Source organism: Cetorhinus maximus, chromosome 32 (assembly GCF_964194155.1).
Source record: "Cetorhinus maximus chromosome 32, sCetMax3.hap1.1, whole genome shotgun sequence".
Lineage (NCBI taxonomy): Eukaryota > Metazoa > Chordata > Chondrichthyes > Lamniformes > Cetorhinidae > Cetorhinus > Cetorhinus maximus.
The window spans coordinates 17457887-17484071 of NC_135910.1; the positions used below are offsets into that span (position 1 = coordinate 17457887).

At 44.3% G+C, this 26185-nt stretch overlaps 1 protein-coding gene across 5 annotated transcripts in view; it reads right to left on the minus strand.

Moving 5' to 3' along the window:
- Positions 1-3733: 3733 nt before the first annotated feature.
- ccdc9 (coiled-coil domain containing 9) overlaps positions 3734-26185 on the minus strand; it is a 50615-nt gene continuing 28163 nt past the window's right edge. For 3 of the 5 annotated variants that reach the window (XM_078533453.1, XM_078533454.1, XM_078533455.1), the window contains 10 exons: positions 25668-25838; positions 23239-23420; positions 21967-22019; positions 16076-16120; positions 15035-15140; positions 12900-12969; positions 11961-12492; positions 11248-11505; positions 9376-9447; positions 3734-4179 (listed from right to left, as the gene is read on the minus strand). In XM_078533453.1, the coding sequence (XP_078389579.1) occupies positions 4175-4179; positions 9376-9447; positions 11248-11505; positions 11961-12492; positions 12900-12969; positions 15035-15140; positions 16076-16120; positions 21967-22019; positions 23239-23420; positions 25668-25838 (1494 nt within the window). In that variant the 3' untranslated portion in view covers positions 3734-4174. The remainder of the gene's footprint in view (positions 4180-9375; positions 9448-11247; positions 11506-11960; positions 12493-12899; positions 12970-15034; positions 15141-16075; positions 16121-21966; positions 22020-23238; positions 23421-25667; positions 25839-26185) is intronic. The other 2 variants (XM_078533456.1, XM_078533457.1) reach the window with 1 other exon arrangement.

Genomic DNA, 26185 nt, shown 5'->3' on the forward strand with positions numbered 1-26185 from the left:
GAAACATGCTTTTGTTTACAGCGCCAGGCAGAGAAGTTGTCCCGCCCCCTAGCTCCACCAGTTGGCTAGTGTCAAAATGAGGAGTCTTGTTAGCTCGGTAGCATGTAATTTAACAAGTTCCAGCCCACCTCTGCTCGCTGAAACAGAAATACAGTGATTGATTTTGAAGGGCGATTCCTTTCCCGAATATTTCCCCCCACAAATAGCAAATAATCCATGTTTGCTGCCTCTTTTGATTCTTACACAGAATCATAGGGTGGCACAGCACAGGTAGTGGTTATTCGGCCCATTATACCTGTACTAGTTCTTTCCAATCTTTCCCCATAGCTCTGTATTTTTCCTGTTCAAGTATTTACCAATTTTCTTTTGCAAGTTATATGATAATCTGCGTCCATTATTCTTTCAGACAGTGCATTCCAGATCATAATAATCCACAATATAAAAATGTTTTCTTCATCTCTCTGGTTTTTGAGTCAATTAACTTAAATCTGTCCCCTCTGGTTACTGCCTCTGTGGCCACGAGAAACATTTATTTACTCCTTAAAAACGCCATTGAGGTTTTGAATGCCTCTATTAAATCTCCCCTTAACCTAAATCACAAAGGGGTGCACTGCAGAAGCTCGAAATCTGAAATAAACAGAAAACTCAGCAGGCCATGGCATCATCTGTGGAGAGAAACAGAATTAACCTTTCAGTTCTGATGAAAGGTCACAGGTTTGAAACATTAACTCTCTCTCTCTCCACAGATGCTACCAAAACCTGCTGAGCATTTCCAGCATTTTCTGTTTTTTACTCCCCTTAACCTTCTCTGATCTGAAGAAAAACAACTTCAGCTTCCTTAATTTCTCCATTTAACTTGAAGGCCTTGATGCCTGGTATCATTCCACTAAATCTCCTCTGCACCCTCTTTAAAGTCTGGTTATCCTTCCTAAAGTATGGTCCCCAAAATTGGCCACAATAGTTCAGCTGGAGCCTGAGTGTTTATAAAGATTTAGCATAACTTTCTTGCTTTTGTAGTCTATGCCTTCATTTATAGAGATAGTCTTGGGTTGATAAGTGACAACAACATTCATGCCACACAAATGTCAGGCAATGACCATCTTCAACAATAGCCTACCCAGCTGTACTTGACAGCATCTGGGACAAAACAGTCTGCTTGGTCAGCACCTCTCCCACTAGCACAAACCTCCACTCTCCCTATGACTGGCACACTGAGGCAACAGGATTCATGCAGCACCACGTTAAATATCCCTCCATCGTCAGTAAACCGTGGCTGCAGTTTGGACTGTCGACAGGCTGCACTGCTTGTCAGAATGTCGGTCAAGTTATCGGAATCTGGAAACTAAATTACAACCTTGCGTTTTCTGCTCTAATGTGTAGCTTGTTTGCTATAAAGGAAAACTGTCACAGTTAGATGGGGAATGGAAACTGCACTAGACTGGAGCCATCATGTTAACAGTGCAGTGATGAATAAGGTGGATGAAAGAATTTCTTCTGCAGTTCTAGAGGGAATTGTAAAGAGCCTTTGATATAGATGGCATAGTGGCTGCATAGCAATGCTTAACCTGTAACTTACAAGAACTCTTCTCCCAAAGAGAGGAAGAAAGAGAAATGAAACTAATATACATTATAACAATTACAAGATCATAATTATTTATAATTCATTTGTATTCAATTTTTCTAACCTTTCTCAGAAGGTTTGTTTTATAATATGTTTGATTCTACACACGGATCTGGCAGGAATGCATTTATTAAATACTAAAAAATCAGAAATTCCTAACAATGGCCTGATCCCAGCCAATCTTGTACTATCAGTCTGACTCATTCATTTAGTGGCATGAGTTGGCACAGCTCGTGTGACAGAATGTGCAGACTACATATGTTGTTATTGATAAATCCACTTCTTTCAAGAAGAATACAGGGTTTCAGTAAAAGTGCACTTTAAAATATCTCAAAACACAACGTGAAGGTGCTCTGATGCAGAACCAATCCTTGAATGGGCTTAACAGAACAGGACAGGGATATGGAGAAGCTTGTTACACAGGATGAATGCTTTTAATGTTGATGTCAAGGTGGAACAGCTCTGTGTGCACATTAGGGGTAGGTGGTGGAGTGGTATTGTCACTAGACTAGCATTCCATAGACCCAGAGTAATGCTCACCCACCATCTGTCATGGAATTGAATAAAAATCTGGAATTAAGAGTCTGATGATGACCATGAAACCATTGTCGATTGTTGTTAAAAACCCATCTGGTTCACTAATGTCCTTTAGGGAAGGAAATCTGCTGTCCTTACCCGGTGTGGCCTACATGTGACTCCAGATCCCCACAGCAATGTGGTTGACTCTTAACTGCCTTCTGGACAATGACAATCAGGGATGGGTAATAAATGCTGGCCCAGCCAGTGACACCCACATCCCATGAACAAATATTTAAAGAATTCATTTCACATCATGTTATTCCCCATCTGAAGCTGCCAGAGGCCAATCACATTTCATAAGGGCAACAGAGGAGAAATCAGAGAAAACCCCAGCCAGCCTGTGGCTGGTTACAGATGGGGACATTAATGGACAACATTAATCTGTCCTGCTTTTATTTGAATGGCACTGTGGGATTTGTTTTTTAACATCCACCTGAAAGGGTAGACCCAGTACATCTCATCAGAAACAAAGCAACTCCAAGAATGCAACATTCCCTCAAGTGTTGCTCTGAAGTATCAGCTGGTTTATATGTGCTTACTTTCTAAAGCCACAGCCTTCTGTCTCACACACTGAGTGTGATAACACTGAGCAACAGCTGACATATTAAACTGTCCTGCATACCTTGCAAAACTAGAAAAGACTGAGACACATTTTACCATTGAGTGGGTCATTTGGGTCAAACAGGTGGATGGAGTTAGGATACTCCTGTTTTGATAACATGTGAACATTTGAATTAGGAGGAGGTGGCCATTCAGCCCCTCGTGCTTGCTTTGCCATTTCATGGCTGATCTGATTGTGGCTTCTACTTTCCTGGTGACCCACTATCACATTTGACTCCCTGGTCAGTCAGGATTCTAACTCAGCCTTAAAAATATCTAATGACCTTGCCTCCACCACTCTCAGGGGAAGAGAATTCCACAGACCAACAACCTGCAAAGAAAAACATTCTCCTCATCTGGCTTAAATGGGAATAACCCTTTAAAAATGTTGTGGGTGGTCGGGGGAAAACAAAGAGGAGCAGGCAGAATCTTGCATTGATCGGACATTAGACAGCACAAATAGTGCACACTGGAGTCTGCCTGGGCAGTGGTTGATTACAGTACTACTGACGGAAGTCAAGTAGAAGAGATTGAAATAAATGGTCAACATGGAAGAGGAACATCACAACACACAACTGTCTTGATGCAAGTGTCTTAATAATTGCCAAAACTAGAAGGACAAGGACAGCAAGCGCACTGGAATATCACCATCTTCAAGTTCCTTCCTCCCCAAGTCACACATCCTCAATCACCATTTCTTCTTCATCGCTGGGTCAAAATCCTAGAGCTCTCTACGTAGCAGCGCCGTGGGAGCACGGTCACCACACAGATTGCAGCAGTCCAAGATGACCTTCTCAAAGGCAACTGGGGTTTGCAATAAAGGAGAACATTTGCAACAAAATATTTGTTGGATATCGTAAATAGATGCTTCAATTTTAAAAGAATGAGTTCAGTGTATGGTTCCATTGCCAAGTATTCAATAGAAGAACGTAATTTGGTCCAGAACATGTTTATTATATTATAGCAATATAACTGCACTGCTTAGTGTTGCAAAAGTAATGTACAACTTACTGTCTCTTTCCCCGCAGCAAAAGGCATAACTCTAAATCTAAATTTGTTAAATTTTGTGGTTGGGGAAGCTGCAGTTAAATTTGCAACCGCTTGAAAATATATATATATATAGTTCTCAAGATCCTTTGGTGTAAAAATTATTGCCGTTCCTGATGATCTTTAAAGAATTTCCAATCTGACCTTTCAACCCTAGGCCCACTATTTTCTTGTGCCAAACAATTTGCCAATCCGATTCTCACTGCCTCTGCTCCGACTAGTTCTGAACTCATTAAGTGGTAGATGCCGATACATCAGTTATCTTCCCATGTGTGGATTGATGTGATATTCCTCCTGAGCTGAGCGTCTTCATTCCAGGGGTCTTGATCAACCTGTGAATAACATGGATGCCGGTTAGCAGGAAACGCAAAACAAGCTAAAAACTATGTTTCCAGATTAATGCATTAATTGCTGCAGAAAATTCAATCTCCACTTAAAAGTAGCGTTTCCATCTCCTATCCTACCAGCCTTCCAACACCCACAGGCCGGAGGTTGATATATTTCGGGAAAATCATTTGGCTTATTATAATGTATCCTTCCTGAATGAACCAACTCATCCACATTAGCGTGGTGGTTATCTTGAAGCATTTCAGGTTCCTACCTCTGATATAACCCAGAACATCACGCTGAATGAAATTGCCACACATTTCCTAAATTTGTTTTTTGCTAGTTTAAATCTATGCCCCTTTATCCCGTCAGTTATACCTGAGGTAATATTTCACAGTAACATTTCTCTCAGACTGTGGCACGCATCTCACCTTCAATTATCCACACACACTTCTGGCCTCAGTAACTCCAAAGCTTCTTGCTTTTTCTTTTCAGACTTAACAGTTAGAGTCAGTGAAAAAGGACGCAAGATTTTTAAAAAATAGGCCTTTTGAAGGAAGCTGCTAATATTCAAGTCAACCAACCACCATGGCTACACCACTTAAAAAAAAAATAATCTGTATTAAAACTAAATGTGCAAAAAATCTGTATTAAACGTCACTGAACTTGAAAAATCAAGGGTAGAACATATGGCCCCTCAGGTCTGTTTCGTCATTCAATACGATCATGGCTGATCTTCTGCCTCAACTTCACTTTCTCACCTTCTCCCTGAAGGGGAGCTAATGCATTCCAATATCTCCAATATCAAGCTCCAGAATCATGAGATGCAAATCAAATCCAGGGAGCTCTTTCCTTTTAAATGAGTCATCTTCATTAACATGGAGCCCGTATAATTGATATGGACCTTCCCCACATTGAACTTTATTGGTTCACCATTTACATTAACCTCTGCCCTTTCCCAGTCAGGCCCTTTCCCAGTCAGGCACTGCAATATTTCGCCAGCTCCCCTATGTGTACAGCAGTTTCTCCTCAGGCTTCAGAAACAATGAAACCCTAATTTCAGTGAGACGGCGGCATTGTGGTGCTGTCACTGACCAATATTCCAGAGACCCAGGGTAATGTTCTGGGGACCTGCGTTCAGATCCCACCAGATGGTGAAATTTGAATGGAATAAAAATCTGTACTTAAAAGTCTGATGATGACCATGAAACCATTGCCGATTGTTGTAAAAACCCATCTGGTTCACTAGGGAACTTCCTTTAGGGAAGGAAACCTGCCGTCCTTACCTGGTCTGCCTACATGTGACTCCAGACCCACAGCAATGTGGTTGGCTCTTAAATGGGCAATTAGGGATGAGCAATAAATGGTGGCCCAGCCAGCAATGCCCACTTCCCATGAGTGAATAAAAACAAATAAACCCAACCAGACAGTGAAATTCTCTTACTGATTAACAGTAATCTCTTCAGAGAAACATTACTGAATAGCACAAGTTACCCCCTTCCACCCTGATCACCCACCTCTTCAACTAGAGTATAAACATACGAGAATGACAGGCAGGAAAAGGCGCGATTGTCCATTCAGCCTGCCACACACCATGATTGCTGGAACTAACCTATCACATCACTCTTAAAAAGACAGACTTGATCTTTACCTTGCTTTTAAAAGTTGTTAAACACAGTTATAGCCAGCTGCTACTGTGGCTTATTGCATTACACGCATGGGATCATGTTAGGCCAGGTATTAAGGATTATGGAACCATGGCAAGTAGATAGAGTCAAGGTACAGATCAGCCATGATCGAACAGACTGGTGGAATAGGCTTGAGGGGCTGAATGGCCTCCTCCCATTTCTAGGCTGCTGGTCTCTATCTGGCAACACCAGTTGGAGGTTTGCATGTGTGCCTATCAGGCTCAACTGTGATGGTACATTATTGTTGAATAGCCTATGGACATTCAATACCAAGCTTCACACTTCAATCGATGACCACTTAGGCAAAATAGCACAGGCTTCCTGTGAAACGCAATTCAACACGAGTCAACTAGAGAAAAGAGAAAGTTGCAGGGTGTGGGAAAGAGAGAGAGAGAGAATAGACAAATGACTTGTTTGAGAACCTCCCCAAGCAGCTTACAGGCATTTTGGAACAAGCCAATTTTTAATATTCTTGCCCATTTGTTGGGGAAAATACAAATTTACTTTTGGTCAGGTGAAATAAACGTCTAGAAAATAAAAAACCAGTTCGACAGCAACGTAGCCGTTATATAAAAAGACAAACTCATTGAAACACCATGTGATAATTAGAGACCCCCAACACAGGCTTGGATTTCTCAGTTATTTGCGGAGTCCATTCATTTGCATTAATATAACAGATAAGGAAACGTCACACGGTACATTAAAGCATTGTTTAATACCCAGATTATAGAAAGCATTTAATAGAAAAAAGTATTACTCAGTAAAACATCAATATTGTTATAGGGCCCAGAACTCACCTAGTGCCTGATTTCAGCACTGCATTGTCAAATAGATTTGTTTTTTTTTTAAAAAAAGCTATTACGTGGATCCGGCTAACATACAAACATTTGCATTTATATATTCAGCAGCTGGGATGTTAGTTCCCTTAACAGTCACAAGTGTTAACAAAGTTCTGAGAACGCTGACAATTTTATTCAATATGCCAGAGACCCTACCCATAGCCGCTAACGTAATTCTGTTCCCCCTCCCTCCTATATCCATTATATTCTCCGGTTAAAGGTTCATCAAAAATATCTCAAGTCTTACAAGTAAAACCGCGACTGTGCAGCATGAATACTGATGCTGGTGAGATTGACAAACTCCTTTGTGTACAATTTTAACCCCCATCAGGTGGTATCTAGCAGCATATCATTGAGTAATAAGCAATTTCAAGAATGTAAGTGGGTGGAAGTAGATGTGCACCTAAAAAAAAGGAAAAATTTCCTGGCTATGAGGAAAGAAAGAGAGGGTGGGGCTAATTGGGCTGCTCTTACAAAGAGCTAGCACAGACATGATGGGCTGAATGGCTTCCTTCTTTCCATGCTGTATTATTCTATGATTCTAAGAACAAATTAAACTGGTTACTTAAAAACTACTCTTTCCCCTTTCCTGAAGGCACCATGTCTCACTGGGGACAGCTGTCCAGGCACCACCAGCTTCATTAGTACACTGAATGGTCATATCTTAAATAGCAGGCAGTGCTAGTGTATTCAAACTCTGGTGGGGTACTTATAGTCGGGCCCTGATCTGGTCCACATCCAGAGTCCTAATACACCCACATTCACATTAATAGTCACTGGGTTGGAATTAGAAATCTTTGTATGCATGCAACAGCTCTCCTGCTAAAACATGGCATTCATTTATGAGTGCACACTGCAAGGATAAATCTCAAGCATTGCCTTACACTGCATTAGCCATGGCTCAGGAGGTCATTCATTCAAGTTCCACTCCAGAGACTGAAGCATAATCTAGGCTGACACTCCAGTGCAATACTGAGGGAGTTCTGCACTGGTCGGATGTGCTATCTTTTGGGTGAGACGCTAAACTGAAGCTCCATCTGTCCTCTCAGGAGGATGTGAAGATCCCATGGCATTATTTTGACGAGCAGGGCTGCTCTGCCTCATAGCCTGGCCAATTTTTATCCCTCAACCCATCAGTAAAATAGGCAGATAATCTTGTCATTTAATCTGGATCTTTCTGCGTGTAAATTGGCTGCTTCCGACTTCTAAACAGTAATTACACTTCCAAGTACCTTGCTGGCTGTTAAGCATTTTGGGGCACTCTGGGGACATGAAAAGTGCTATGGAAGTGCATGTTTTTTCTTTCCTGGTCTCTGCCACAGGAGGAAAAAACACCGTGGGGGAATCGGGGATTTCCAGCATTCGTAGTAAAGGTGAAAATCTATGAAAACGATTGGGTGCCTGGGAAAAATCCCACAGCCAGACGAGGATGTTAATGTGGAGTGGGAGTGGAAAAAGCACCCCTTGGGCATCTGCAGCCCGCGACACAATGGATTCAAGTTGCTGTGTCTGGTAAACACTGCTTGATGGAAAATTCCAAAACAAAACACTTTGCGTCACTCCACCATCAATACTTGTGCTCATATAGGTTTGCATAAATAGGACACAAAATTTGTATAAAGTCTATGCTTGTGTACACAACAAGTATTTGTGGATATATCTAAAAATGGAAAAATAAACTGGCATCTGAACATAACTAGAGAGAAAAAAAAAAACTTAATGGCAAATCCAGAAAATATACTATCGATAGTGGAGAAAAAAGTTCCACCAAAGGCATGGCCTTAATCAAATATACCTAGTCTAATCCTACTGAAAAAGGGTTCAATTCTTTTACACGTTTCTGTTACTCTCTATGGACATTGTGGCTCCATTGTTTAATTTATCACTAATATTGGCTTTAAATACTGCTTCTCATGCATGCTACTTTTGGTAGGGTTTAGTCACCTTGTAGTTAAGATCAAACCTTGACAAAGACTGGATGGGGTCAGGGTAAAGAGATCATGGTTCGCATTGCATATTTGCTTTGGTGATGAGCGACCTTACTATTTTACTAATGTCTTGCACATCATGTCAAAGTAGCAGTAAAAACACACAAAGGGCATTTAAAGACAATTAAAAATCAGACATTATGCGTCCAGTTTACGTTCTACAACCCTCCAGACAGCCCACTGGAGGTCTAGATCGTCCAATCCAGAAACCAAGCAGGTGGTAAATAAATCCAACACGGATAGAAACCACGGCCGTTTCTTCAGAGAGCTTCCATCGTTCAGAAAACCAGAAGCACAGAATATAGAGGTGCGAAAAAGGGGAAGAGATCTCCCAAGCACCTGTAGCCCATGCTTTCCCGAGACAGCGCGGCAAGAGAATGCAGTTGGACAAGAAGAGCGGAGAGCAGAAACTGCAGTTCAGAGTAACAGTCGTGGAATCTGTCCCGAATTGAGTCCGAGTCCTCAGCCCAGCACCTTGGAGGCCAAAATGTTAAATGTTAATGATGTCCTTGGAGCTGGTTAATGTCTGCCTTTTGGTTAGGGCTGGAGGAGGTTAGAGATGTTAGGCGCATTGTCTAGTTTGGTTAAGCAAAGACTTGAGGTTAGACAGCATACTCGGGTTTAGCCCAGAGTGAGAGGAGTCTTACGAAAACAAACCGTCTCGTAGCTAGTAATTCGCACTGCACCTGAGCTGGGCTCATTATCTTCCACACAATCCGTGCTCTGTGCTGTCCTTCTGGTGGGTTCCAAGGCATCACCTTCAAGAGAGAAAAACACATTTTTAAAAAGGCAATGCCCATTTTGCAAGCAACATTACATTTTTAAGAACTAAAGGCGTCAGGGAATGAGGTGTTGTGTTAACCATAAAATAATAGAAAAGTTACGATGCAGAAAGAGGCCATTCAGCCCATCATATCTGCGCTGGCCAAACAAAGAGGAAAAAGAAACCGGCAGCTCATTTTAATCCCACTTTCCAGCCCCTGGTCCGTAGCCTTGCAGGTTACAGAACTTCAGATGCAGATCCAAGTGCCTTTTAAATGAGTTGAGCATTTTAGCCTCAACCATCAATTTAGGCAGCGAATTCCAGACGCCCTCTGGGTGAAAAAGTTTTTCATGTTCCCTCTAATCTTTCTACCAATCACCTTAAATCTATGCCCCCTGGTAATTAAACCCTCAGCTAAGGAAACAAGTCTTTCCTATCTACCCTTTTTAGGCCGCTCATAATTTTGTACACCTCAATTAGGCCACCCCTTAGCCATTTCTGCCCGAAGAATAAAACCCTAGCCCATCCAATCTCCCCTCATAACTGCAATTTTCAAGCCCTGGCAACGTTTTTGGGGAGAATGCTTTGCATTAGGAAAGATGTTGAGGTCATGGAGAGGGAGCAGAAGAGATTCATCAAGCCGATATCAGGGTGGGGGGAAAGAGGCTTTAGTTATGAACGGTGCTCTTGATTGGAACAGGGAGTGTGGAGATCTGCCAGGTGTATGTGAAAAAGAGAGAGGGGAGTTTTAACAAGGCAAATCTGGAAAAACTAGACCTCATCAAGAGGGCAAAAAAGATAGGAGTGTTTTTTTTAAAAACATAAAGCAGGGTTCCTCAGACAACTGTGCAGAAGCATAGAATCCATGGAAAGTTTCTCCAAAGAGAAATTAAGAGTTCGAAAAATAACCATTTAAAAAAGATATCGGAGGAAAGAGCACAGTAAAGGAATTAAATGAATAGTTTTTTTTCCCAGAAAAAGATAAAGGAAAAGATGTGATGGGCTGGATTTACACCTTCCTCATTAGAAAATTCCATGATGGTCTTCATACTCCTGAGGATGGGTGGGTAAAGACTGTGTACATTTAGCCTAAGGGCAGATCGTAGAATTTATTTTATTGATTAATATATAGAAGCTAATTTCAAATAATGAGACACCATTGCCAGATACAAAGTCAATATCCCCACTGAAAAAAAAACACAATTAAAATCTGCATGTGCAGATAACATTTCACAGTAAAAACAGAACATCTGGAAAGAGAGCAATCAGGAGGTTGTTATCAAATGCTGACTGGCCTATGACATATTTTAAGCTATTTTAAATTTCAGTTTTGCAGCTCTTTCCACATTTTTCCTTTAATAAAATAGAGGGTTGAGATAATTACTCATAAATCGTGCTGCATGTAGTGGATTTTTAACAAACTGCAATGATAGAATAATCAATGCTTTGAAAAATGTCTAACAGCCCCTCCACGTTATACATGCCACTGTTAAACTGAATAAGCATGGATTAGATTCCTCAGTAGAAACTGGGAAAGCTTTACAATGGAGACATTTGACCGGCGAATCTTGTTGAGTATTCAGAATTGCAAGAGGGTTTGGGTGAATTAAATTCGAACTGCATGTTTGATAGCATCACAATGGTGCAAAGGGATCCCAAAAAGTGCTCACCTTAATCCCAGATCCTAAAGTAAAAAAGCAGGAAATATCCTCAACCCATATATGATAAAAGGGAAGTTGACCAGGGCTTGCAATTTCGATTGACGATGTAATTATAGTGCACATTTAACACTGACCTGCTGTCTTATTGACTTCCTGTTGCTTAAGCACCTCTTCTGCTGCTGCTTGTGTAGCCAATATGGTGGCAGCATCACTGCTCCGATCACCAGTGTCAGGTTCCACTTGCTCTTTCGGGATTTCACCAGCAGGATTGTTGCTGCCACTCCTGTCTGGCAGGGGTGACTGGTCCGTTACAGACACAGGCTCCTCCTCAATCTGTACATCCAACGCATGTGATTCACCATCGGCGGTGATGTCCCCAGGCTTGATCTCCACTGCAAATGAAAGCACTGCTCATTAACTCAAACCGAACTACCCAAGCTCGAGGCACCCAGGAGCACAGGATAGGAGGGGAATTCTGGAGCGTGTTAAAGTCTTCTCTCCTGATGAAGAAGGCTGGGTCCCAGAAATTGGGATAGGTTTCAGCTCAAGAGTATTGACAGAAGAAACCATGGGAAAGGAGGTCCCTCTACTTATTCACTCAGTGGAACTGGTGGATGCAAGGATGGGATGTAAAAATAAAAAGGTGGCTGGCTGAGGCATTATGAAATGATCTCAAGGCAGTTTTTCCCCACCCCACTCTGAACACAATGTGCTGCCTGAGATTTGGGAACTGGTCATTTGGTTTGGGGCAGAGTTTAAAAAAAAACAGGTAGGAAAAAAATGGAGGGTTAAATAGAGAGAGAATCTATTGTACTTGCCCCCCTCCCCACAACCCTCCAAATCTTACCATTCTCTTTACACTCTGGAGGAGAATCCTTTGTTGTGTTAGCCGTTTGCAAGGGACTTTGTTCCACGTTGCTTCTTGGTGATGATGTTTCCATCTCCTCTGCCCAGTCTTTGACTGGGTAATGCCCATCGAGTGAGAAAGGGCTCAGGGGTTTGGATTCGGTTTCTTTAAGCTGGACAGCCACATCCTTTGGGGGAATGTGAAGTTTTGGAGTCTCCCTGGGTTTCCTGGCTCGTTGTTCTTTGGCACCAATCTCTGGGCTTCTGTTGGTGTGCTGCTCTACTTCTACCCCCATCTCTACCTCTTCCTTTGTTCTTCCAACATCTTTCTTCTCCTCCTCATCAAACTCCTTTGTTCCCTCCAGTTCATCTTCACTCTCTGATACATCTTCTCCCACTATCTCCTCTTCACCATCACTAGCATCTTCCCATTCATCTTCATCATCTGCCTCGTCTACAGGGGACTCTTCCATATCGGCCTTGAGCTCACTAAGCTTCAGATCTTGAACAGGTTTTTCTTGAAATTCCTTTTCCTGTAATGATCAAACAAAGAGGATGACTTTCAGCTTCACGGATTTGACAACTTGAACACAAATACAAGCAGTCGCTCAAACCTTTCCCACACAGGTCGGGGTATATTTCATTCAGGTTCAGTGAAGCAACTTTTAGTCAAGAGCTTGTAGCTACAAGACAAATATTAAACTGTTAACTGGGCAAGTGGAGTTCAACTCATGCCTACATCTGTACACAGACTGTTTCTGGTACAGCACCCATCAGCCTTAGCCAAGGAGGTAGGGGGGAAGTAGGGGGAGGGGAGGGGGTGGAGGAGGGGAGGAGGAGAGGAGGAGGGGAGGAGGAGGGGAGGAGGAGAGGAGGAGGGGAGGAGGAGAGGAGGAGGGTTGCACCTCCACAGATTTTTATACAACGGGACCGTACCCACCTGTTGCTGTTCACTTATTTGCTTCTGCTCATGCTCTCCTTCGCATGTTTCCCAGCGATTGTCGTGCATGCTACAGAGACAGAAGGGAAACACATTTCAGCGCTGGAGAATGAAATGTACAGGGAGCTGCTTAAAACACATACATTCTGCACATTCTCTCCAGGCAGTTCCTGTTTTATAATCATTGGAACTCTCTTCACTTTAAACTCCTTCCCTGGTAAATCACTGGACCGTGTTGGACAGGATGTAGCATATATCATAGGACAAGCTTTTAGAAGGTGCATCTCTAGACAAATGTTGATTGAAAGGTTTTATATTTTTCACCTCCTGGAATCTTTCTGCCCCCACCTTCCTTCCCCGCCCCCCCCACCTTCCTTCCCCGCCCACCACCCCCCACACCTTCCTTCCCTGCACCCCCCCCCACACCTTCCTTCCCCGCACCCCCCCACACCTTCCTTCCCCGCCCACCCCCCCCCACACCTTCCTTCCCTGCACCCCCCCCCACACCTTCCTTCCCCGCACCCCCCCACACCTTCCTTCCCCGCCCCTCCCCACACCTTCCTTCCCCGCACCCCCCCACACCTTCATTCCCCGCCCCCCCCCACACCTTCCTTCCCCGCCACCCCCCCCTCAACCTTCCTTCCCCGCCCACCCCCCCACCTTCCTTCGTTCCCCGCCCCCCCCCACCTTCCTTCCCCGCCCCAATGCAGAGTATGGTTGGGTGACATTCCGGACTGAGACACTTGGCTGAAGTTCCCACCCTCAAGGTGTCAAAAACCCAAGACCACCGGAGGTGCTGACCCTGACTGGATTCGAGGTTAAATCCGAGACCTTCCATCAGTGGGCCCTCTCCCCGCTCCCTCCCTTGTTTTTAAAAAGGGGCCCTGAGAAAGATTATTTGCCTTTTGACCAGCTTCTTAGCCCCTCTTCACAAGCTGGGTTAACTCTGACTATTCCACTCAAATGGCTACGAGGACCCAAGTAAAGACAAAAATGAATTTTGCGACACAGCTGGGGCTTGGTACTGTTTTATCAATGGCAGCCATTACTGTTCTGATGAAATGGGCTTGGAAATTCGTTTTCATGTAGTCAGGGAACTCCATAAGCTCTGACCCCGAAGACTCACGTGGAGCAGAAACACCAGTACAGAGCAGCTGGGTCAAAATGAAAACCTGTTCAGCAAGGCTGCTCTCTTCCTTAGGGGAGATGGGGTAGAGTAGATAGGGAGAAACTGGACAGAGTAGACAGGGAGAAACCGTTCCCACTGGGAAGGATCGAGAGCGAGAGACAACAGATTTAAGGCAATTGCTGAAAGAAGCAATGAGGACAAGAGGAGAAACTTTTCCATCCAGTGAGCGGTCAGGGTCTGGAGTGTGTTGCCTGGGAATGTTGGGGAGGCTGGTTCAGTGGGGCCATTTGAGGGGGAATGGGATTATTATCTTTATTCATTCATGGGATGTGGGCTTCGCTGGCTGGGCCAGCATTTATTGCCCTTGAGAAGATGGTGGTGAGCTGCCTTCTTGAACCGCTGCAGTCCATGTGTCATAGGTACACCCATGGTGCTGTTAGGGAGGGAGTTCCTGGATTTTGACCCAGTGACAGTGAAGGAACGGTGATATATTTCCAAGTCAGGATGGTGAGTGACTTGGAGGGGAACTTCCAGGTGCTGGTGTTCCCATCTATCTGTTGCCCTTGTCCTTCTAGATGGTAGTGGTTGCGGGTTTGGAAGGTGCTGTTGAAGAGCCTTGGTGAATTCCTGCAGTGCATCTTGTAGATGGTACACACTGCTGCCACTGTGCTGAGGGGGGAGGAGTGTGGAGGCCTACGCAGAGAAATGGCACAAGGTGAATTCCTCATTCAGAGAGCTGGTGCAGGCATGATGGGCTGAATGGCCGCCCTCTGTGCTGTAACTATTCTGCAAGTCGGTGCGGTGAATTCTATCAATACTTGCAACAGGAGTTGTGGTGGCACACTGGCTCTGTATAGTTTCCCCTGCTCTCTCATTAGAAGCACTTAACAGAGCTCAGTTTAATCAGCATCATACAGGCTTCGAGGGAGGTCTAAGCAGTCCAACAAAGAGAAACATAGCAAAAGGTGAATGTCCTATTAGACAAGAATTAAAATGCTTCTCCTACCTGTAATTTTTACCCCCGCGTTTGTCTCTCCCTCTCCTGGAATCCCTGCTTCTGGATTGAGAGATAAAGTCTGAAACTGTTGGCGGCTTGGGAGGGCGTCGGTCATCTGAAAAAGAAGCGGACGTTACCAGCTCCAGCCTCCACACACAGTTAACAAGACCCCAAAACCAAATCCCATCCCGCACCTGCCCCAAGGAAGAAAGCAGCCTTTTGCTAAACAGGTTCTCATTTTGTTTCTCAACTTGCTAGGCGTGAGCTTTAACTGCTGAATAACAGCGCTTGGAATTCCCTGAAAACAGTCCTGTTACTGTCTACAGAACTAGTGTATTTAGAGCTTTTCTGAAGACAGGTGCTGATCCTCTCTAGAAAGGACAGGAATAAATGAACGACTTGTACATTTTGTTACAGTAAAGCAGTTAAGAGCCAGCTCGGCTCAGTTGGTGAAAATCTTGCAACCGTCCGAAGAGCAGGGGCCGGAGTGCCACTCCAGGGTCAAACTCATAATCTAGGCCAATATTCCAGTGTAAAAATAGACAGGCTTGTGTTTCTATAGAGCCTTTCATGACCTCAGTGTTCCCAACGTGCTTTACAGTCAATGAAGCACTTTTGAAGTGTCGCTTCAAGGTAGCGTAGGAAACATGGCAACAAATTTGTGTAAAGCAAGCTCCCACAATCAGCAATATGATAATGACCAGATAATCCATATTAGTGACGTCGGTTGAGGGATAAATAATGGAGCAGGACACCGGGGAGAACTCCCCTGCTCTTTTTGGGAATAATGCTATTAGTGCAGGCTGGTTCTCAAGTTTAACCAAAAAGGTTTATTCAAAAGATGGCACCTCCGACAGTGTGGCACTCCACTGAGGTATCAGCCTAGATTTTATGCTCAAGTCTCTGGAGTGGTCCTTGAGCCCACAACTTTCTGACTCAAGACGTGCGAGCGCTACCCACTGAGCCACAGCTGATTAAAAAAAAACAGTGGGGAGATGTCAGGATTCACACTCACAAACCAAACACATGCAGAAGATTGACACAGCAAACCTGTATGCTTGGCACTCAGATTTGATTTCTTAAAGGTCTTCAGTCCTCCAGATGGAAAGACAGTCATAAAAGAAATAGAAATAGGAAAAAAGTAGAAATGGCAAAATGATGAACACTTAAATATATGAAACACAAATACACAAGAGTGTGCAAACCAATCCAGCAGAAGTTAAAATAGACAGCTGATTTGTAACCAATTACCTGCTCAATATAAGTGCTAGAACCATGCAAATGTGACAGTATTTTAGCTTTGAAGAGGCATTTTTAGAGTCCACTTGCCAAACACACAAATCAGCACTCTCTTCTCATACAGTATATATTGCTTTACATTTGACATTCTTGCAAATTGTCCTGATAAGTGCAAGGTGAAAAGCTTTGACAAAAAAAAAACGTTTTTCCCAACATTACTTAAGTTCTGTGCTACCAAAATATTTATTTTAACAAAAGCCAATTTCACTCGGTTATAAGTATCACGCTCTTTCCCCAAGAAAGAGACAAAGGATTAAGTCTATCTGCTGCACTGTCCCTGAATACTCAACGTTGGAGAGCTCCTCAGTTCTTGGTCTACTTTGCTGATCCTCCATTTTCCATTGTGGGGAAACAATTCTTCACAAAGAGTGGTGGAAGTGAGAAACTCTCTCTCTCTCCTGAAAAAATCTATTAAGACTGGGTGGGGAGATGGGTATATTAATTGAAGATTTAAAAACAGAGATCGATAGATTTTTATGAAGTAATGGGTGTGGGAGCAAGTAGAGTAGATGGGAGTTTGGATACAAATCAAACACGAGTGAATGGCTTCCTCCAGTACCTATATTACATCATCTCACTCGAAGTACCATTTCTACATCTTAATCTCTGACCCATTTCTTTTAAAAGTATTTTTCAGTAGTTTAAAGCAGAAAAAAAAAGACTAAATTAGATTGTGGGAAAAAATGTTCCTTAGTTGCATCAGGCATTCTATTTTTCCAATGGCAGCACAGGCTTAATGCAACCGAGAGGCATTAAAACCTTCCTGGGTGAAGGTATGGGTGGGTTATTGGGTAACTCTGATGTCTGGGTCAGGAAAGGAGCACCACAGGTGAACAGTCACCGTCATGAGCATCAGGAGGCTAGCTCCACCATCTGGGTCTTGGTTAGGGAGGCCATCTGCATAATCCATATGTGGGATAGGTGGATCTTGCCAGACCTGGGAATGTGACTACATAGTCACTTCATACTTTTTCCTCAAAGACTTGCATTTTGATAGCACCTTTCACAACCCCAAGATGTTCCAAAACTCTGTACGACAAATGAAGTACTTTACTCCTGCCACCAAAGTGTGGTCAGTCACGGTTATAAATATAGGAAAGGTCTTCTCCAGAGGTCTGTAACATCACAGATGCCAGTCTTCAGTCCATTCATTCCACGTGATATCAAGAAACAGCTGAAGGCACCGGATAGCGTAAAGGCTGTGGGCCCTGATAACATTCCAACAATAGGACTGAAGACCTGTGCTCCCAAACCAGCTGTGCCCCTAGCCAAGCTGTTCCTGTGCAGCTACAACACTGGCATCTACCCAGCAATGTGGAAAATCGCCCAGGTAATTCCTGTCCTCAAAAAGACAGGAGAAATCTAATCCAGCTAATTACTGCCCCATCAGCCTCCTCTTGATCATCAAAGTGGTGGAAGATGTCATCGACAGTGCTATCAAGCAGAACTTACATAGCAATAACCTGCTCATTGATGCTCAGTTGGGTTCCGCCATTACAGCCTTCATCCAAGCATGGATTAATGAGCAGAACTTGAGAGAGGCTGAGAGTGACTGCCCTTGACATCAAGGCAGCATTTGACCCATCAAGTAGCCCTGGCAAAATTGAAGTCACTGGGAATCGGGGGAAAACACTCCACTGGTTGGAATCAGACCGAGCACAAAGGAAGATGATTGTGGTTGTTAGAGGGCAATCATCTCAGTCCCAGGACCTCACTGCAGGAGTTCCTCAGGGTAGTGTCCCAGGCCCAACCATCTTCAGCTGCTTCATCAATGACCTTCCTTCCATCATAAGGTCAGAAATGGGGATGTTGGCTGATGATTGCACAATGTTCAGAACTATTTGTGGCTCCTCAGAAATAGAAACAGTCCATGCCCATATGCAGCAGGACCTGGAGAACATTTAGGCTTGGGTTGATAAATGCCAAGTGACATTTGTGCAGTGTAAGTGCTGGGCAATGACCATCTCCAACAAGAGAGAATCCAACCATTGCCCCTTGACATTCAATGGCATTACCATTGCTGAATACCCCACTATCAACATCCTGGGGGCTACCATTGACCAGAAACTGAATTGGACTAGCCATATAAATACAGTGGCTACAAGAGCAGGTCAGAGGCTAGTAATCCTGTGGCAAGTAGCTCACCTCCTGACTCCTCAAAGCCTGTCCACCATCTACAAGGCACAAGTCAGGAGTGTGATGGAATGGTCTCCACTTGCCTGGATGAGTGCAGCTCCCACAACACTCAAGAAGCTCGACACCATCCAGGGCAAAGCAGCCCCGCTTGACTGGCACCACATCCAACACCTTAGACGTCCACTCCCTCCACCACAGCAGCAACTCACCAAGACTCCTTCGACAGCACCTTCCAAACACACAACCTCTACCACCTAGAAGGACAATGGCAGCAGATACAAGAGAACCTCACCACTGCAAGTTCCCCTCACCATCCTGACTTGGAAATATATCGCCGTTTCTTCTCTGTTGCTGGGTCAAAATCCTGGATCTCTCTCCCTAACAGCACTCTGGGTGTATCTACACCATACGGACTGCAGCGATTCAAGAAGGCAGCTCAACACCACCTTCTCAAGAACAATCGGGGATGGGCAAGAAATGCTGGCCTAGCCAGTGACACCCACACCCTATGTGCACAGCAAGATCTCACAAACAGCAATATGGTAATGACTTAATTATCTGATTTATAATGATATTGGTTGAGGGATAAATGTCAACGCAGGACATTGGGCAGAGTTCCCCTGTTCCTCCCTGGAGCAGTGGCAATGGAATATTTTACATCCATCTGAGAAGGCAGACAGGGCCTGGGGTTTAATGTTGCATCTGAAAGACGGTAACTCCTACAGTGCAGCACTCCCTCAGTACTGCACTGGGACAGCCAGCCTGGGTTATGTGCTCAGCTGCCAGGTTCTGTGTGCAGTATAAATGCAGTTTCTAGAGCTGCTGCTGCTGTTGTTGGGGCTACAAGCCAAATGAACAGGTTCCAAGCAGAAAGATTTTCCATTGATATGAGAGTAGCCAATTAGCAAAGCAGAGCAGAGATGGTGCAATGACCTTTAATCGCCAGACTGCAAGGTGGCCTTGCTGGTTAAGCATGAAAATCCTTTCTTTGATTGATTTTGCACTCTTGTGAAGGAGGAAACAGGTTGGAATTTATTTTACCATGCAACAAACAGCTGACTTTCTGAATTGTTTTGGCCAGTTCTGTTCCCTGGGTTTGAACTCAACGCAGGCTGGAGAAAGAGGTTTTCTCCCCTCTGCCAGCTGCACAGTCACAATGTGAAAAATGTCTGGGGAAAGAGTCTGAACTTGGCTCCTAATGGCTAAAGACTAATGGCATAAAGCTAGTAACCGCTTTGGCAGAAGCCACACAGGAAGAAATCAAATCAGTGCAGTGCCATGAACAAACTTTGGTTGGAATTTAGGCAAATAATAGCTCGCCAACACCAGACAGAGGGGAGGAAATACTTAGATCCACAAACACTATCAGTGCTTCAAGGTCAGAGGCAGAGAATCTTACAGCACAGGAGGAGGCCATTCAGCCCATCATGCCTGTGCCAGCTCTTTAAAGAGCTATCCAATTAATCCCACTCCCCTACTCTTTCCCCAAATCCCTGCAAGTATTTATCCAATTCCCTTTTTGAAAGTTACTAATGAATTTGCTTCCATTGCCCTTTCAGGCAGCACATTCCAGGTCACAACTCTACATTAAAGAAAAGTCTCATTTACCTCTGTCCATTTGTGTCTTTTGCCAATTATCCTAAATCTGTATCTCTGGTTACTGACCCTCCTGCCACTGGAAACAGTTTCTCCATATCCACTATCAAAACCATTCACGATTTTGAACACCTCCCTTAACCTTCTCTGCTCTAAGGAGAACAATCCCAGCTTCTCCACATTAACTGAAGTCTCTCATCCCTGGTACCATTTTAGTCAATCTCCTCTGGACCCTCTCCAAGGCCTTGGCATCCTTCCTAAGTACGGTGACCAGAATCGGACACAACCCTCCAGCTGCGGCTTGACCAGTGATTTTAAAGTTTAGCATAATTTCCTTGCTATCAGGGCAGAACCGCATTCATAGTTCTGGGACCTCCCAGTCAGCAGAGACAGAACTCCCTCATTCAATCTTCAACACAGGGCGATTAATCGGAAGGCAGCGATAATGTCAGCCCATTGTAGATAGCGGTGCTGGGTAACTCTCCCAAATAGAGAAGAAAAGTGAACAGAAAGAAATAACCATACAAGATGAAAAAAGTGCAGGCCTAACATTCAGACACAACCAGAGTCTTTGTGCCCAAGCCCCATAGGGACAGGTACCAAGTACTGGATCAAACAGTGTGGATGTTAATTCCAAAAGGCAGCAGACAGGTAAAATTGACTTTGTTTCCCCCCAAGTTGTAAATTATAAAGAGGGCAGGCTTGGAGAAGTTACCTTTTGCCACTTTCTTTAAATTTAGGCAGACTAGGCAGGTGCAAGCCTAGGTGGGGGTAGAGGTACAATGGGATTTGTACAAATACAACAATCACTATAAGTTGCTCCACAGGTTAGCAGGACCTTAGAAAAGCAAACCAAGCACGAGATTTCATTTCTAGAGGGATAGAATTGAAAAGCAGCGAAGTAATGTTAAACCTTCTTATTCTTTCACGGGATGTGGGCGTCGCTGGCTAGGTCAGCATTTATTGCCCATCCTTAATTGCTTTTTAAAAAGGTGGGGGTGAGCTGCCTTCTTGAGCCGCTGCAGTGCCTATGGTGTAGGTACACCCACGGTGCTGTTAGGGAGGGAGTTCCAGGATTTTGACCCAGCGACAGTGAAGGAACAGAGATATATTTCCAAGTCAGGATGGTGAGTGGCTTGGAGGGAAACTTGCAGGTGGTGGTGTTCCCATCTATCTGCTGCCCTTGTCCTTCTAGATGGTAGATGTCATGGGTTTGGAAGGTGTTGTCTAAGGAGGCTTGGTGAGTTGCTGTAATGAACCTTGGTTAGACCACACTTAAGAGTACTGTGTGCAGTTCTGGTCACCATATTATAAAAAGGATACAGAGGCAATAGAGAGGGTGTAGAGAAGGTTTTTACAAGGATGATACCAGAAATGCATGGGCATACATATCCAGTCTGTCAATTCTTTCCTGATATCTCCTCTCTTGAGAAAAAGCTGAGTGGTGACCTAATAGAGCTAGGAGAGAGAGAATGTTTCCTCATGAGGAGGAGATCAAATACAGCCATCACCAAGAAATCTTATAGGGAATTCAGAAGAAACTTCTTTACCCAAAGAGTGGTTGAAGCAAATAATATAGATGCAATTAAGCGGAAACTAGACAAGCATATGCGGGAGAAGGAATAGAGGGTTACCATGGCAAATTTAAATGAGAAAAGATAGGACGCAGTGCGAATGGAGCATAAACACCAATATGAACTGGTAGGGCTGAATGGCCTGTTTCAGTGCTGTATATACTATCCAATCCTATGTGTAAACACATTTTAACAGTTGCAACCCTAATCCTCTAGTCTTTCAGTTCGAGACAAATTTCGATGGGAATCGAACAATCCTTGATGGTTAAGTTGGGAATTCCTCCTCCTCTGCTACATGATGCTCATGATTCTTCAACTGCTGATGGGGTAACCTACCTCGCCTGCTGCCTCCTTCAAAATTCCCAGTGGGACCTGGATTATCTTTGAACCTGATAGAGGGGGAGGAAGAGAAAAATAAATAAAATCAATGAACAGATTAAAATACAGCTTTTCTCTTTGCCGGAACAGAGTACAATAGATAGGAGCGTGCAGCGAATCAAATCAAGGGCATCACAGAGGAGTTTTTCACGTTTGTCAGAATCATGGTGAAGCGGGTTGGAATGACAGGCCCGTTTAAAGAGACGAGTCATTAATCAGGCCTCTTCCTAGGAGCTGAGGGAGAAAGGATCAAACAATAATAAGTTTCTCAGTGGAGTTTGGCTGATGTGGCTGGATGCAAGGGAACAAGAAGTTGCTGGTGGAAGGAGACAATATTAACTGCAGCCTGCGCTCACTCCCTCCATTACTGTAAACATTCACTCCCTCCACCACCGACGCACAGTAAGCAGCAGTGTGTGTACCATCTACAAGGTGCACTGCAGCAACTCACCAAGGCTCCTTCGATAGCACCTTCCAAACCAGTGACCTCTACCACCTAGGAGGACAAGGGCAGTGGATGCACCATTTGTGTGGGTGTACCTGCACCACATGGACTGCAGCGGTTCAAGGCAGCAGCTCACCACCATCTTCAAGGGCAATTAAGGATAGGAAATAAATTTTGGCCTTGACAGTGACGCCAACATCTGAAGAACTACATGGAGAATACAGCAAAATAACAGACCATTCGGCCCAACTAGTCCATGCCAGCATTTTATGCTCCATGGAGTCTTTTGCCATCCTTCTTCATCTAAGGTTCTAGACTCTTCTCCCTCGTATGCTTATCTAGCCTCCACTTAAAGGCATGAATTAATTTTAAAAAGCAATAGCTCAGTTAAGTAGTGGTGATATGCAACTGGTCTGTGGACTAGTGTCTCAAGTCTTGTTCTATGCCTTAAAACTGACAGAAAATATAATGGGGAAAAAATTCAAACCTTTGAAACAGATTATTTCCAAAACTAAAAACGATTATTTTTGTCATTGTCTTAGACTGACAGAGGAAGCCACAAGTACCACAACGTAAAGGCTAAGAACTCTCATAAATGACCAGAACCATACAGAGCACTTTGACAAGAGGGATTATAAAAACAGCTGACACTCTTGGAATGTGCAAATAAAGCACCTGGGGAATAAAAATGGGGTGGAAATTAATGCTTGGGTTTTAATTAGAGATGGGAGTTAGCAATAGTTTGACAGTGCCCTAGCGCTCTCAAAAAAAAAAACCCCACATACATGGATTCAGTTTTCTCAGCATCCCACTCCCGCCTCCACTGTCCTGTTGCGTTGCGATGCCTTGCGAGCCTCTCCTGGTCGATCTGCTCCCGCTCCTTCTTCCAGCGCATGTACTCCGCCCTCTCGCGACCAGTCATTGACATGGTCATGTCAACGGAGCTCTTGGAACCTGACCGTCTGCCCTGTGGGAGCAGACACAAGCTGGATTATTCACTGAAGGAGTCACAATAGGCGAGGGTGAAACAGATAATCAGTTTAATGTGGTGCAGTCTGCTCGATTAAATCCCGGATAAGGGCTCTGGGCAAAAAAAGATGAGGACGCTTGTCACTTCACTCACCCATCCAATTCCCATTGCCTTTACAGAAGCTCTAAATTTGTGAAAAATTGTTTGCAAAATAATCTTTGTTCTTTTCCTTTGAAATCCATACAATACTTTGGCATAAATTATGTCATTGAAGGGTCAAAGAGTTGCTTTTTCATGATACAATGGCAGGGAATAAAGACACCCCGGGCTCCTCTTACACCTCGACTGATGGTGATGGGTTTCCTTAAATTTGAAGTAAACCCCAGGCTGGACAAATGCAGATCAGGACGCAGTGAGGAAACAAATTAGAATCAGGGGCAGAATCTTTTGGTAGAAACTGAAATGGAAAGGGAGGCAAAACTTTGCTGAATTTGAAGAAGGTTTCCATCCCTCAGCATTAATCCTCTGTTTCTCTTTACAGATCCTTTGGATCCTGCCATGTATTTCCAGCATTTTTGCTTCCCAGGTTTTTAAGTATTCGGATAAAAGCAAAATACTGCGGATGCTGCGAATCTGAAATAAAAACAAAAATTGCTGGAAAAACTCAGCAGGTCTGACAGATGGAGAGAAAGACACAGTTAACGTTTCGAGTCCGTATGAAGTTCTGAAGAAGAGTCATACGGACTCGAAACGTTAACTCTGTCTCTCTCCCCACAGAGGCTGTCAGACCTGGTGAGCTTTTCCAGCAATTTTTGCTTTTGTTTAAGTATCTGGACTTTTGTGGACCCCATCTCCCCTTTAAATCTCCTCCCTCAGTTGATGAACACAAGGGCCTCTCATTTAAATCTTTACAGATAAACAGGCCCCTTACAAATCCTCCTCAGAAAAGGACATTGGACTCCCCCTGCCACTTAACTCACAGGACCCCATAAATGTTCTTCACAGTTGCTCCCCCTTAAATCCTCCACATTAAACAGACCTCCTTAAGTCTCCATCAATGGAGAAAGTTCACTGTGGTTCATTGCTTCACTCAGAGGGGGCGAATCTGTGGAATTCTCTAGCCCAGAAGGCTGTGGAAGCTCAATCTCCGAGCAAATTCAAGACAGGAATCAACAGATTTCTGGAGACTAATGACGTCAGGGGATATGGGGATAGTGGGGAAAAAGGTGAAGAGGTAGATGATCAGCTATGATGTTTGAATGGCGAAGCAGGTTTGACAGGCTGAATGGCCTATTCCTGCTGCCATGTTCCTCTTTTAGCAGAGGGCAGGACTGCCACTGTGACCAGGGAAAGAACGCAGCCTGTCTCACACCTTTCTGATTGAGTCAATCCATGTGGGAAATGACTGAGGTACATTTTTAAAAAATAATTCATTCACGGGATGTGGGCGTCACTGGCTAGGCCAGCATTTATTGCCCATCCCTAATTGCCCTTGAGAAGATGGTGGTGAGTTGGCTTCTTGAACCGCTGCAGTCCATGTGGTGTAGGTACACCCACAGTGTTGTTAGGGAGGGAGTTCCAGGATCTTGGCCCAGCGACAGTGAAGGAACGGTCATATATTTCCAAGCCAGGATGGTGAATGACTTGGCGGGGGGGAAACTTACAGGTGATGGTGTTCCCATGTATCTACTGCCTTTGTCCTTCTAGATAGCAGTGGTCGTGGGTTTGGAAGGTGCTGTCAAAGGATCCTTGATGAATTCCTGCAGTGCATTTTGTAGACGGTGCACACTGCTGCTACTGTGCGTTGGTGGTGGAGGGAGTGAATGTTTGCAGATGTGGTGCCAATCAAGCGGGGCTGCTTTGTCCTGGATGGTGTCGAGCTTCTTGAGTGTTGTGGGAGCGGCACTCATCCAGGCAAGTGGGGAGTGTTCCATCACACTCCTGACTTGTGCCTTGTAGATGGTGGACAGGCTTTGGGAAGTCAGGAGGTGGGTTACTCATCTCACAATTCCTAGCCTTTGACCTGGTCTTGTAGCCACAGTATTTATATGGCTAATCCAGTTCAATTTCTGGTCAATGGTGAACCCAGGATCTTGATAGTGAGGGATTCAGTGATGGCAATGCCATTAAACATCATGGGGCAATGGTTGGATTCTCTCTTGTTGGAGACGGTCATTGCCTGACACTTTCTGGTCAATGGTAACCCCAGGATGTTGAAAGTGGAGTTTTTAATGACAGCCCTACCTGCCAGTCCTTGTCGCGATCCAATCCAGTCTTCACCTTGTCGAAGTCGGGCCCACCCCAATTCCGGATGTGCCGACGGCTGCCATCTTTACGGTCACTGTCAGGAAGGGATCCCAAGCGCCGCGGGTCATCCAGAAAGTTCCGAAAAGGGTTTTTCTCACCAGAGCCATCCTTAAAAAAAAAACAAAATCCATCTCATTTCAAAACAGCATCACCACACGACTTTATAAATACCAAGTCCAACCTCGTGTTGTGCGGTGTTGGCAAAAGAAACCCTAGTGTGTCAGCCATGGCTCACCTCCGAGGCAGAAGATCATGGGTCAAGACCCACTCTAGGGCACAAAATCTAAACCGACAGCCCCAGGGAAGGGAATGAAAAAGGGAAGGGCAATCAAATTCAACTCTTTGATTTGTTAATGTATCACCTAAAGATGAACTGCAGCAACGCGCCAATGGCTTTTCACAAGCACCTTCCAAACCTGCAACCTCTATCATCTAGAAGGGCAAGGGCAGCAGAT